This window comes from Sus scrofa, chromosome 6 (assembly GCF_000003025.6).
Source record: "Sus scrofa isolate TJ Tabasco breed Duroc chromosome 6, Sscrofa11.1, whole genome shotgun sequence".
Classification (NCBI taxonomy): domain Eukaryota; kingdom Metazoa; phylum Chordata; class Mammalia; order Artiodactyla; family Suidae; genus Sus; species Sus scrofa.
The window spans coordinates 18,039,902-18,054,881 of record NC_010448.4 but is presented as its reverse complement, the minus strand read 5'-3'; the positions used below and the strand labels follow the sequence as shown (position 1 = coordinate 18,054,881).

At 43.4% G+C, this 14,980-nt stretch overlaps 1 protein-coding gene across 1 annotated transcript in view; it reads left to right on the top strand.

The window, feature by feature from the left end:
- Positions 1-14,980, top strand: part of TANGO6 (transport and golgi organization 6 homolog) — a 201,506-nt gene that overhangs the window by 16,674 nt on the left and 169,852 nt on the right. Inside the window, 4 exon segments of the mRNA XM_021093875.1 lie at positions 6,216-6,856; positions 8,934-9,050; positions 11,301-11,442; positions 13,234-13,370. Coding sequence (XP_020949534.1) covers positions 6,216-6,856; positions 8,934-9,050; positions 11,301-11,442; positions 13,234-13,370 — 1,037 coding nt within the window.

Genomic DNA, 14,980 nt, shown 5'->3' with positions numbered 1-14,980 from the left:
ATTGCTGCTTGAATTCATTTATATTTTCAACATTTTATTATGATTTTTATAGCCATAACCCACTCTTTTCCCATTGTATTTTTGATAATCATCCTGGAATTACAATGTACATCCTTAATTTTTCAGTCTGCTTAGAATTACTGCTGTACTACTTCACAGAACATGTAAAAACCTTGTGCTGTAAGGGTCCTTTTATAGCCCTCCACCCCCATTTCCTAATGTATCCCCTTTATGCTTTATGCTATAGTTTTCATGTTTATTATATGTATATATAGCTATAAATCCCATAATAGTTTTATAAATTTTGTTTCAGATAGTTACATAGATTTAAAGAAATTAAGAGGAAAAATTAGTCTGTTACATTTACCCACATAGTTACCATTTCTGCCCTCTGCCTTCCTTTCCAAAGATCCCTGTTTGCATTTGATACTGTTTTCCTTCAGCTGGAAGAACTTCCTTTAGCATTTCTTTGTATCCCAGACCTACTGGCAGTCAGCTTTCTTAGTCGATCTGAAAATGTCTTCATTTTACTTTCATTTTTGAAGGTTACGTTTTTATTGGATATCGAATTCTGAGTTGACGTGGTTTTTTGTTTTTAGTTTTTTGCTTTTTAGGGCCGCACCCGTGGCATATGGAGGTTCCCAAGCTAGGGGTCAAATCGGAGCTACAGCTACCGGCCACAGCCACAGCCACAGCAGTTTGGGATCCGAGCCACATCTGTGACCTACACCCCAGCTCATAGCGATGCCAGATCCTTAACCGATTGAGTGAGGCCAGGGATCGAACCCACAACCTCAGGGTTCCTAGTCGGATTCATTTCGGCTGCACCACTACGGGTACTCCTGAGTTGACTTTTTTTTTCCCTGTCAGCACTTTAAGATGTTTTTCTATTGTCTTTCCATATTCATTGCTTGTGAAAATAAGTTCACAGTTATTCATAGCAGTAGTCTCCTGTATGTGACATATTTTTTCTTTTTATCTCTGGGTTTTAACGGTTGACTGTAATATGCCTAGATGTGATTTTATTTCTTCATATCCTGATTGGTCATCACTGAGCTTCCTGAAACTATAAATTTATGTTTTTTCCACTAAATTTTGGAAAATTTTGATCATTATTTTTTCAAACCCTTTTGTGCTCCATTTTCTCTCTCCTTTCATTCCAATTAGTCTCTATTTTATTGCAAATAGATCACTTTGATGTTATTCACATATCCTAAGGCTGTGTTTCTTAAAATCTTTTTTCCCTCATTGTTCAGATTGGATACTTTCTAGGGTGATATCTTCAAGTTCACTCTTTTTTTTTTTTTTTTCTTTTGGTCATCTCAAAGCTGTGATATCTAGCTAGTGTTTTTTTTTTTAATTTTTAAATTATAGTATTTCCATTTGGTTTTCAAAAAATACTTTCTAGGTGTTCCTTTGTGGCTTAACAGGTTAAGTATCTGGTGTTACTACTGCAGTGGCTCAGATTGCTGCTGTGCTTCAAGTTTGATACTGGCCTGGGAACTTGTGCATGCCATAGGTGTACCCCCCCAACTTTCTATTTTTTTTTTTTTTTTATTTTATGGCTGCATATGCAGTATATGCAAGTTCCCTGCACCAGGGATTGAATCCAAGCCACAGCTACAGCTCATGCTGCTGCTGTGGTAATGCCAGATCCTTTTAACCCACTGCACAGGGCCAGGAATCAAACCCATGCCTCTGTAGTGACCTGAACCGCTACAGTTGGATTCTTAACCCACTGCACCACAGCAGGAACTCCACAACTTTCTTTTCTTTTTTTCCTGAGAGTCCCTATTTGTTCATTTGTAGTGAGTATACTTTCTATCATATTCTTGAACATAGCTGTAATAGCTGCTTGAAAATTTTTGTCTAAAAAAAAAAAAAGAAAATTTTTGTCTGCTCAATCTGACACCTGGGTCATTTAGAATCAGTCTTCATTGTCTTTTCCCTTGAGATGGGTTATGTTTTCATGTTTCTTCATGTGTCTAGAACTTTTGGATAGTATACTAGAGATCACGAAGGATATATTGTTGAAACTGGATTCTGTTATAGTCCTCTAGAGAATATTGATTCTTTTGTCTTGTTTTGATTTGTTTTAAAGTAGGCAATTGACTCATACTCCAAGCTCTTACACAGACTCTCCCTTGTGGTTAATCTTTTCAGTTCTTTTAATCCTAGCTGAGCTATTTGAAGTTCTTTCCATACATGCTTCATTCACAGATTAGCCACAGTTTGGTGCACAATTTGTGTACAGAAGTTTTCCTCTGGCTCTGTCCTTTTTGTGATTTCTTATTTTCCACCTTCTATAGTTGCCCTGAAATGTGTGCATTGATTCTCAAGCCAGTAAGATAATAGGTTTCTCTTAGAATTTTAGCTACACTAAGGCCTAACCCTAGACTGAAAGGCAGAAAGAAAGCAGGAAACTTATTTTTTTTTTTTCTGAATGCTTTCCCTAGTTTTTACTTACTTGTATCACTTCAGATGTCTTTAGGTAGTTGCTTTTTACATTTTTTAAAATTACTCAGTGAATTTTATTACATTTACATAAATAAAACTAAGAAACCAATTTCAGGGGAGTTCTCGTCGTGGCTCAGTGGTTAACGAATCCGACGAGGAACTATGGGGTTGTGGGTTCGATCCCTGGCCTTGTTCAATGGGTTAAGGATCTGGCATTGCCAGAAAATAAAAAGCCAACCCACAGAAAGGAAGAAAATATTTCCAAGTCATATATTTGATTTGGAACTTGTACCCTAAAGATTTAAAGAACTCATAACTCAACAATCATAGACAAATAATCCAATTTTAAAATTGGCGAAATATTTGCATAGACATCTATCCAAAGTAGACACACAAGTGGCCGATAATCACTTTAGAATATGTTTAAGTTTTATTGAAGTATAGTAGATTTACAGTGTTGTGATAATTTCTGCTGAAAAAGAATGGATGTGTGTGCTTTTTACATTTTGTCCTGAATTAATAGTTGCTTTCTGTGGAAAGATTGGTCTTATTGGAATTTTAAGAAGATCTTCATTACTCTTTTCATTCTTTTTTTTTTTTTTCCCTCCTTTTCTGGCTGCACCCATGGCCTATAGAAATTTCTGGGCTAGGGACTGAATCTGATCTGCAGCTGCAACCTATGCCGCAGCGGTGGCAGTGCCAGATTCTCATCCCACCGGGCCAAGCTGGGGATCAGACCTGCATCACTGCAGAGACAATGCCAGATCCTTAACCTGCTGCACCACAGTGGGAGCTCGTTTTCATTCATTCTTTAATTAGTCAACTAACAAATATTAATTTGTACCTACTTTATGTCCTATGCAGAGCACTGACCAACAAGAAACACAGTGCCTCCCCTCTTCAAGTTTAAACTCTAGTAGAGAAGGAATAAACACTTATAAAATAATTACTGGAGTTATTATTGCCACGCAGCAGGTTAAAAACCCCACATTATGTGCATGAGGATGTATGTTTGATCCCTGACCACACTTAGTGGGTTAATAATGATCCAGCATTGCCCTAGACTGTGGTGTAGGTCACAGATGTGGCTTGGATCCAGTGTTGCCATGTCTGTAGCGTAGGCCTCAGGTGCAGCTTCAATTCCACCTCTAGCCCAGAAGCTTCCATATGCCACAGGTGAGGCTGTAAAAAGAAAAAAAATACTGATTATGATAAATAGTATGGAGAAAAGAAATTGGATGCTATCAGTGAGTTAATGGTGTTGAGGGTGGCTTTTAGACAGGTTAAGGAAGGCCACCTCTGAGGAGATTTGATTGATTGATTGATCGATTTTGCCTTTTTTTTTTTGTCTTTTGTCTTTTGTCTTTCTAGGGCCACTCCCGCAGCATATGGAGGTTCCCACGCTAGGTGTTGAATCGGAGCTGTAGCCGTCGGCCTACACCACAGCCACAGCAACACAGGATCCAAGCCGTGTCTGCGACCCACACCACAGCTCACGGCAACGCCGGATCCTTAACCCACTGAGCAAGGCCAGGGATCGAACCCAAAACCTCATGGTTACTAGTCAGGTTCATTTCTGCTGTGCCACAATGGGAACTACTGAGGAGGTAATATTTAATTGAGACTTCTGGATACCTATGACTCAGCATTTCCACTTCTAAGTGTATAAACATCAGGAATGTGTATGCACACTTCCACCAAGAGAAATGTATTTTATTTTATTTATTTATTTTTTTGTCTTTTTGCTATTTATTGGGCTGCTCCCACGGCATATGGAGGTTCCCAGGCTAGGGGTCTAATCGGAGTCGTGCTGTCAGCCTACGCCAGAGCCACAGCAACGCGGGATCCGAGCCGCGTCTGCAACCTACGCCACAGCTCACGGCAACGCCGAACCCTTGACCCACTGAGCAAGGGCAGGGACCGAACCCGCAGCCTCATGGTTCCTAGTCAGATTCGTTAACCACTGCACCACGACAGGAACTCCTAGAAATGTATTTTAAGTATTAAGAAGATCTCGTGTGAGAAGTAGATTTTTGGGAGAGAAGGAGTATAAGTAGGGAGACTAGTTAAGAGGCTGTTATCATATCTCAGTTTAAAGATGTTCATGGCAGAGGTCCTGCTGTGGTGCAGTGGGTTAAGGATCTGGCATTGCTGCAGCTGTGGTGTAGTTTGCAGCTCCGGCTCAGGTTCAGTCATTGGCCCTGGAACTTCCGCATGCTGCAGGGGTGGCCAAAAAAGAAAAAAAAAAAAAAAAAGATGTTCATGGCTTAGACAAAGGTTATAGCGGTGAGGGAGAGAAAAATAAATGCCTCGGAGAACCATTTTATAAGCAGAACAAACAAGGCTAGGAGTTCCCATTGTGGCTCAGCAGTAATGAACTCGACCAGTATCTGTGAGGATGTGGGTTTGATCCTTGACCTTGTTCAGTGGGTTAAGGATCCAGTGTTGACATGAGCTGTGGTGTAGGTCACAGACAAGGCTCTGTTGCTTTGGCTGTGGTATAGGCCAGCAGCAGCTCTGGTTCAACCCCTAGCCTGGGAACTTCCATATGCCATACATGTGACCCTAAAAAGGAAAAAAAAAAAAAAAGAACAGACAAGACTTGGTAATGGGTTGGATAAAAAAGTTAAAGAAAAAAATGGAGATGTCTCCAGGTTAGATTGTTAGGGAGTGGAAAGTACTCTTGAGAATCAGGAATTTGTTGAATTTTAGGAGTTGCCTGGTGGCCTAATGGGTGAAGGATCTGGCACTGGCACTGCTGTGGTGCAGTTTCAGTCTGTCCCTGACCCATTCCACATGCCATGAGCATATACCTGCCCGCTCTCCCCTTCTCAGCAAGAATTGGTTGAACTGAAATGCTTGAGAAACATCTAAGTGGAGATTTCGTTTAGCAGTGGAAGGTATGTTTCTGGAACTTAGAGGGTAGACATGGGCCAGAGACATGAATTTGGGAGCTGTTTGCTTACATATCATTTTAAAAGACCTGGCTCTGAATAAGATTGTCAAGGAAGAGAGCTCAGAGTCCAGGACAAGCCATGGAGCATTTTGAAATCTGATAAGGGAAAGAAGCCAACAGAGGAGACATTTCAAGATGTCCATGGAGGTGGGAGGAAGACCAGGAAAGAGAGCTCGCTGCCCCAGAAACCAGGGAGGAGAGTAGTTGGAGGAGTTGGAAGGATGCCATCTGCTGAGAGTGCATATGAGCCCTCTCACCAGGAGAGGGCAGTAAAGACCATTTAAGGAAGGTTCAGGAACTGTGAGAATAGCTACTTTGGGGGTAATGTGATTAAATTAATCTCTTTCAACCCTATGTCTGTACTCTGTGATCTACCTCACTAGAATGTAAGTTTCCATGAGGGAAGGGACTTTGTTTTTCTCAGTGCTTTATCCCTGGGATCTAGGACAATTTGAATGAACCCTCTGTTGTAAATGTTTAGCTCTTTAGATTTCTGTTCTGGCTGCAATTTAAGCCCAATAAGTTGATTAAGACATGGCCTCTGCCTCAGAACACGTGGGGAATAGAAACAAACTAGATGAAGTATAATGTGTTAGGTACACTGTTCTCACGGCATCCAAAGCGCTATGGGAAGCAGGAAGTGTGGTCCTGAATTCTGCCTCGGCCGGGCTGGCACAAATGGGGGCAGCTTTCTAGAAATCGTGGCCTCAGAGGATGAACTGGAGTGGCCAAAGTATTCCACGGGGAGGGAAGTGCAATTTGTTTTTCCATGTGTGTAATTTCCTTTATTTTTCTTTAAAAGGATCAGGCTCAAGTTCACTACAAATCACGAAACATGATGTCCTATTGGCTACGTTGAAATCTAACCTTTCTGCTTTGGAGGACAAGTTGCTGAAGGATCCTCACTGGAAGGAATTGAAACTCCTAAGGGATGCAGTTGCGAATGAGGCGGAATGGCCTCGAGGCTCTGCGGACATCACCTGGGCTTTTACCGCCCAGACCTTACTGTTGCTGTTGTGCTTGAAGGAAACCATGATGCGCCTTGCGGCGGGTTTCAATCCGGGTAAACCCAACCCGAGGACACCAGAAGCCGCCCCTGCCCTGAGCCCAGATACACTCAGTGTGTCCCAGCAGAAGACCGTCCAGTCCGTTTTGCAGTTTGTAGTTACCCTGGGGGTCTGCCCCTATCTCGTGCCTGGTGTTGGAGTCCCTTTGAAATGCAGGACTGAGTTTGGAGCCGTTGTTCAGGATGTGGTGTGTCTCAGTGCTGCCCCCAGTGCAGCCCGGAGACTGTACACCAGTTGCAGCGTCCTCCTCAGTGTTGCTCAGAATGCGGCTCTGGGGAGCTTGATTTTCTGCCGCCATTTTGGGGACATCGCAGCAGGTCTCTGCCAGCTGGGGTTCTGCCCAACCGAGAGAAAAGCGCTAAATCCTGAGGAAGAGGTAAACACATTGAGAGAGAGAGAATGCATGAGAGTCTGTGTGAACATGTGTGTGTACTTGTGTGTGATTGTTACAAAAGACCGTCTTGGCTCTTTGGAAAAGTGTTGATGGAAAGATCTAGAATTCTTACTGAATTCGCAAGCTTTCCTTTGGAGCTTTCATTTATTAAACACTAGTTCCGTGGCATTCCCATCGTGGCTCAGTGGTTAACAAATCTGACTAGGAACCATGAGGTTGCAGGTTCGGTCCCTGGCCTCACTCAGTGGGTTAAGGATCTGGCGTTGCTGTGAGCTGTGGTGTAGGTTGCAGACTCGGCTTGGATCCCAAGTTGCTGTGGCTGTGGTGTAGGCCGGCAGCTACAGCTCCGATTCGACCCCTAGCCTGGGAACCTCCATATGCCATGTGTGTGGCCCTAGAAAAGACAAAAAAAAAAAAAAAAAAAAATCCCAAAACACTAGTCCCTTGCATATCTAGAGAGTCCACTTCACCTGTCCCTTCTTGTCGTTTCGTGGAACAGCTGTTGGGGGCTATTTCTTGGAGTCTCTGTTTCCTCTTTTATACAATGTGTTTAATAATACCTGCCCTGGAAGGTGGCTGTGAGGATTGAGGATACTGTGTAAAGCACTAGCCCCATCCCCAGTGTTGCCCATCAAAAAGGTATTACTACTAGTATTAATATTAAACTGTTCACGCCGCCCTCAAGTTCTTGGGAGGATTAAATACATATGCCCAGCAGCAGGCACGCTGCAGAAGCCACTCAGGGTTCACGGGTGGCAGAAGTAAGTATGTGCCTGTGTCTTGCTGAAAGTCAGGAAGGACTGGAGTGCCTGGACTGCAAAGGTGCCATGGAGGTGACAGAAGCATGACCTGGTCCTTTTCTCAAACAGCTCACCCATTTCCTGGGGAGACAAGACGCACAGGTATGACACGGCAGGGACCACTGTTCCCCCTGAGAGGATCACAGAACCTAAGCAGGAGAGGCTGCTGAGATGTACCTGTGTCCGGGTTCACATGCGAGGTCATTCCTTCGCTTCTGCAGCCAGATTCCGTGATGTCCACTCACCCCATTTTTCTGTCACCCTCCACATTGTTCCTTTTCTGTTTGTTCTCCTTTTCTGTTCCCTCCCCTGCCTATGTTCACAAGACAAAATCAAACAAAAACCGTTTAAAGGCCACTATCACCAACTAGTATCACGAAATTATGACCTTCCCCACCCCGTGCCCTTCTGTTTTGGGGAGCAGAGCCCCGTGTTCCACACAACGGGGTGTAAGTCTTGCCAGATCTGTCGTTGTCTGCCGCCTGCGCATCCCTGAGATGGGGGGTCTGCACAGGTCTTACTGCCAATGCCAGGGCGACGCAGTGCCCCGAGCGACTCGGGGAAAGGATAGAAAAGAGAAGCGAGACACAGAGAAGGGACCAAGGGAGGAGGTGGGAGAAGCTGACGGGGGAAGCATGGGGCGGAGCGGACGTTCTGTGGCTGCTGCTCTAAGCGGCACCTGTTCCACAGTTTGCTAAAGCGCCAGGGGCAGGACTCTGAGCGCTTGACTGTGAAATTACCAAAGGGGGACGTGCTGGGGAGGCTCAGGGGGGCCCACTTAAATAGCACCCTTCTTTGTGGCCATGTTCTGAGTGAATTAAAAGGCAGCAGAGTGAGAGAGATGACAAGGCAGACATCACCTTGATTGCTCATAAAGGCAGAGGTGGAAGGTGTGTAGAGGGAGACGCATGAGCCTCCTGACAGTGCCTTCCTGAACTGGAGGCACTCGCTGCTCGCCAGTGCTGCCTGGTGACATGCTCTGTAAGAGCTCCCAGACCCAGAAGAGGAGCAAGCTGAGCTGCCAGAAGTTACCGTAAGGTAAGTCAGTTCCATCTCCTGCCCAGAAGTGCGTGAGGCGGGGAGAGAGGGCCAGGGCTGTGTCTGCATCGCGGCTCCCTCCAGGCCGAAGGACATCCAAGGCTGAAGCAAGAGGAGGCCACCCCCTCCCCTCACTAGCGTCTTCGCACAGTTTTGCAGAGCACTGCCTTCTATCGCCTGCCTGTTTTGTACTCCGCAAAAGCCGTTCATGTTTCTCTTAGGTGTTAACTGAAGAGGAAAGAGCCCTGTCTAGGGAGGCCCTGAGAGACATCTTGGACCAAGTATATCAACCATTAGCTGTCCGAGAATTACTCACCCTCCAGGGAGGAGCACCCCAGGTACGCAGGCCTGTGGGCTTTGCGGGTGAAGCTGTAGTGGTAATGTGTGGTGTTCTGTCTTCTCCTGGGAAATTAATCTAGTTGGGTCGTATTTCCTCTTTCTGATTGTTAAATAATTTAGTTCTGTAGAACTAAATTACACTGACCCTTGGGATAACTTAAAAGAATTTCTTTTCATGGGGTGAAGAACACTTTCTTCAAGAATATTGTAATCATTTTTTAAGGATTATGACAAAAATATATTTTATTCGTTCTCAAACTGAACCTTTTTTTTTTTTTTAATCAAAATTTGGCTGTTTGACAATACATTCTTCTGACAGAAGTATTTGGACATCTTATTCTTTGAATGGGGTATTTGAAGTCAAGAAATTAAAATTAGAGCTATTATTGAACTATTCTTAGATCCTTTGTTTGAAAAACATAATAGTATATATATATTCCACTAGGCATAAGATAGTTGCTTGTTTTCTCAAAAACAGTTATCCGAATGATTTGATGTGACGGTGTACCTGGAATTATCTATTTCCTTTCAGTACCTGAGTTCTAGTTACAAATTTAAATGAGGAAAGTGTGAAGGGCCAAAGGACCTGGCTGTAGGACCAGCTGGCTACAGAGATACCTCCTAGTTGAAGTTATGTTCTTTTTCTTTTCTTGGCCACAGCATGCAGCAGCTTGATGTGGGATCTCAGTTCCCAGACCAGGGATGCAAACCCAGGCTGCAGCAGGGAAAGCAGCACTAGACCACCAGGAAGCTCCCCTAGTTGAAGTGATTTTCATCTCATCCCTAGAATATTACTGTAGCCTCACACTGGGCCCCATCTGGCTCATGCTCTGCTTCTCTGAATGAGTCCACAGTTTGCAGAGGAAACAAAATGCATTCTAAGAGCGTGGTGGAAAGCAGAGGCTCTGGAGTTAGGCACACCCGGACTCAAGCCCAGCTTGCTGTTGTTCAAGTTAGTAAGCCTTCCCATCCCTCAGGTTCCTTCCTCATAAAATGAGGATGACAGAATGAGGTCCTACTGTACAGCACAGGGAACTGTGATCAAGTCTCTTGGGATAGAACATGATGGAAGATGGTAGGAGAAAAAGAATGCATATATGTGTTTGACTTGGTGACTGTGCTATACAGCAGAAATCGGCACAACACTGTAAATCAACTATACTCTAGGGAGTTCCCGTCATGGCTCGGTGGTTCATGAACTCGACTAGCAACCATGAGGGCTCGGGTTCAATCCCTGGCCTGGCTCAGTGGCTTAAGGATCCTATTCGACCCACCTCCATATGTTGCGGTTTCGGCCCTAAAAAGACAAAACAAACAAAAACTATACTCTAAAAAATAAATAAATAAATTTTAAAAATGAGGATAACAGTAGTACCTTCCTTATGTGTCCCTTTTAAGATTACAGTGCATAATACGTCATAATCCCCTCAATAAATAGTCATTATTAATCTTCCTTAGGCCAAGCTAGTTAGGGTTAAATGTTTCCTTCGCTAAGTTTTATGCTCATATAGTTAAACACACTGAATGACCATAGCAAAGTTTGCATTCTATCCCAAAATAAGGCACACCAGTCTGTTTAATCATGGTGGCTCCACAGACCTCTTAAAAAGAAACCTAACTCTTCTTGAAACTGCTGTGTCAGAAGGAATCCGAGTAGCCAAGCACATGGTGGCAGTAGGATGCCTCCTGACTGCTGTGAACGGCCCTCTTAGTGGTGAGTGTGCCCACAAGAGTCTTCTTTGAAAGTTAGATTTGATTGGAAGGACTGCATTCAGAGAGATTATATTAACCTAGTGTTATATATAATAAGGTGTTATATAACCTTATATAAAATATAAATATAAAATGTGTATTTTATTCAGACATGTTTCTCTATTTCTGAGTTTGAAATTTCACTTGATACTTCACTTGAAGAAGTTTCACTCTATTATTCCTTCCTTAAAAGTGATGCTGGGAGTTCCCTGTGGCACAGCAGGTTAAGGACCCTGCATTGTCACCTCAACAGCTCAGGCCGCTGCTGTGGTGTTGGATCCCTGGCCTGGGAACTTCCACATGCTGCGAGCATGGCCAAAAAAAAAAAAAAAAAAAAAAAAAGATGCTGAATAAGGTTTTGTAAAAGAGTCTTTTTCTTTTTTCTTTTTTTTTTCCCAAGGGAAAATTTTGCTCTCCTAATTGTCAGTATGACCAGTATGCAGTTTTGATTTCTGTTACATTGGCATTGAGTTCATACTTTTCCCTTCCTTTTTCAGTCCTGCACAGATGGAAAGACACAAGTTAGGTGTCGGGCCCCAGCATGGCTCCGGCGTCTGTGTGGGCAGCTCCTCTCTGAAAGGTTGATGAGACCCAGTGGTGTTCAGGCAGTAGTTCGGGGCATTTTGGAAGGAGCAGGTGGTAAGAAATAGATGTTACTTTCATGTTCGCTTTCCTTTGAGTCTCAGCGAATTATTGGTCTTTAGCATCTGATTGTAAAACCCGGTGGAGTCTTGACCTTGTGCCTTTGTGGAGAGAGAAGGTTAAACCTTAATGAGCCCCCTTTCCAAAGAAACTCATTTTTCCAACAAATGTCGTAATACACCGATCAGGTTATTATATATTACTGTTAACTGTTTCAAATAACGTATGATATCAGAGGAACATATTGCACAGAAATTTTAAGTGAAACACTAAAGAAAATGTGAAATTCTCTGTGAAAAGGGCCAGGATGCTAAGGGAACTTGACCTCGGTGTATGAGGAAGCTTCTCCATGCTCACGAGTGGGAGTGTTAGCTAACCAACCCCTGAGTGAACTCTGTGGTTCTCCTCCTCCTTTCTGCGGTTCTTGCCTTGGGTTTTTTTTTTTTCCTCACACACGTACACAGATCATACTTTGTGGAAGACTTGACAGAGGATTCTTCTGCAGACCTCTGGAGCTCCTTCTTTGTGTCCTGTCCTCCTCTCTCGACCTGTGCCCTGAACACTCCAGCTGCCCTGGCCTCCCTGAACTCTGAACTATGTTTCTTTAAGCCAGCAAGGTGGTGGGCTTCCTTTGGGCTCCCCTTAGCTGTGGCGTGACCTCAAAACTGTCTTGGTACCAGTTGGCTCGGTTATTCATGGGGCTCCCCTTGTTTGCTTCCCTTCTCTTAGGGATCAGTGTCTTAGGCTGCTTGTTGTCCAGTATCTGAAAACCATTAGTATGTATTTTGTCCCATTTTCTAATCATCTGGGGTGATAAGGTAAATCTGGTACCTGTGCCTCCATAGCTTTGGTTTAAGGCAGTTTGAACGACATGATGCATATAAAGAGATAGAATGATGATAACAGGAACCATTTGAAAAGTAAAACCCTAAGAAGCTAGTATTCAGGTCCTATGAATAATGACAGTACAGTGGTTAAGTGCTCCTTTTTTCCCTCTGAACTTTCTAGAAACTAACATCAAAAAGAAAGTACACACACACACACAAAAAAAGACAAAAGACAAAAAGGAGTTCCCGTCGTGGCGCAGTGGTTAACGAATCCGACTAGGAACCGTGAGGTTGCGGGTTCGGTCCCTGCCCTTGCTCAGTGGGTTAACGATCCAGCGTTGCCGTGAGCTGTGGTGTAGGTTGCAGACACGGCTGGGATCCCGCGTTGCTGTGGCTCTGGCGTAGGCCGGTGGCTACAGCTCCGATTAGACCCCTAGCCTGGGAACCTCCATATGCCGCGGGAGCGGCCCAAGAAATAGCAACAACAACAACAACAACAACAACAACAACAACAAAAACAAAAGAAAGTACAGTGGGGAGTTCCCGTCATGGCGCAGTGGTTACCGAATCCGACTAGGAACCATGAGGTTGCGGGTTCGGTCCCTGCCCTTGCTCAGTGGGTTAATGATCCGGCGTTGCCGTGAGCTGTGGTGTAGGTTGCAGACACGGCTGGGATCCCGCGTTGCTGTGGCTCTGATGTAGGCTGGTGGCTACAGCTCCGATTAGACCCCTAGCCTGGGAACCTCCATGTGCCGCAGGAGTGGCCCAAGAAATAGCAAAAAAAAAAAAAGAAAAGAAAAAAAAAAAAAGAAAAAAAAGAAAGAAAGTACAGTGGGGTAGATTATCTTATTGAAGAAATAAGCAGCTTTCAGTAGGGAAAAAAGAGTTTTTACTCTAAATTTGAAGGCCCTTCTGTGGTGAACTGCTAGGAGTTTTTGACATCTCTGTCCTTTGCCGACAGCTGGGGCAGCTGGCGGAAGTGATGCTGAGGCCATAGCTGCCGATTGGAAGAAGTGCGATGTGATTGCAAAGATTTTGTCCTCTTGTCCCCAGCAGTCTCTTTCACCAGAGGATTATTATAGAGATATCTGTCCCCAGGTAAATCATTTTGTTTCTTTTCATTGTTTGAGGATTATGTGCTTATTTGTAGAAAGAGGACTGTTAATGTTCCTGTAATATTGAAGTAAAAGTAATGTAATTTTGGAGTTCCTGTTGTAGCTCAGCAGGTTAAAACGAGTATCCATGGGGATGCAGGTTCGATCCCTGGCCTTGCTCAGTGGGTTAAGGATCCAGAGTTGCTCTGAGCTGTGGGATAGGTTGTAGATGTGGCTCAGATCTGGTGTTGTCAGGGCTGTGATGTAAGCCAGCAGTTGCAGCTCCGATTCGAACCCTAGCCTGGGAACTTCCATATGCTGCAGGTGTGGCCCTAAAAAGAAAACACAAAAGTAATATAATATTTAAGTTTGTTATTCAGTGAGGGGCCTCCTTAATAAGTAATTGAAAAACCTGTGGGAGAGACTGACCTGTTAGGTTTAAGAACTCCTCAACATTAATAACTGACTAGCTTGCTCCCAGAGCTGGAACATGAAATGACAGTTTCATCATACTCATTATCTTTTCTGTGTTTTTAATTGCTTTAAAAGATATTAAATAAGCAAGGTAAATTAACCTGGTATACAATTTTAAAAGCAATCTCTTGCTTATTCTGCGGAGAGAGTCCGTTTATTATGTGTATTCAATTACATGTATATATATGTGTGCGTATGTTCTAATTTTAATCCAAATGATAACATGCTGCGCACCGTTTTTGTTTTGCTTTTTTCACAAAAAGCAAATCATTGGAAATCATTTAAGTAGAGTCATTTCATATTGAGCTGCCTCATTTGTTTCTTTTTCCCCCTTTGAGTACATAGTATTTCATTATATTATGTATCATAATTTATTTAACCAGCCTCCTGGTTTGCTATTACAAACAATGTTGCGTTTAATGTCTATAACTCTTGCCTAGGTGCAAGTATTACCATAGGGAAATTCTTAGAATTGAAATGACTGGTTTAATGAGTATGTGCATTTAAAATTTTGGCTGCTATTTACCTCTGTGTATCCTGTTTTACCACACCTTTGCCTACATAATGTGTTACAAAGCTTTTCTTTATCTGATAGATGAAAATGTAAAAGAGGTTTTTTGGGTTTTTTTTTTTTTTGCTTTTTCTGTAGGGCTGCACCCACACATATGGAGGTTCCCAGCCTAGGGGTTGAATTGGAGCTGTAGCTGCCAGCCTACACCACAGCCACAGCAACACGGAATCCGAGCTGCGTCTGCGACCTACACCACAGCTCATGGGGGATCCTTAACCCACTGGGCGAGGCCAGGGATCAAATCCGCAACCTCATGGCTCCTAGTTGGATTCATTTCCACTGTGCCGTGATGCAAACTCCGAAAGCAGTTTTCTTTAGTCAGTACTTCCATGCATTTAGATGTAAGATGTACCTTATAGAGTACAGTGCCTTTGAAGAGCGTTATTCAGTTGTCATTCTAGCCCTCGGCGTTCTTATGGTAGATGTGTATGGGAATAGATACCACAAAAAAAAAAAAAATGCAAATACAATGGAAAATGTTAAATATAAATTATCTTCTAGAATAAAATTATCATTTGCAATGACGAGTATTTTCCAAAACTAGTCACTGTAGTTTTGGTACTTAACAG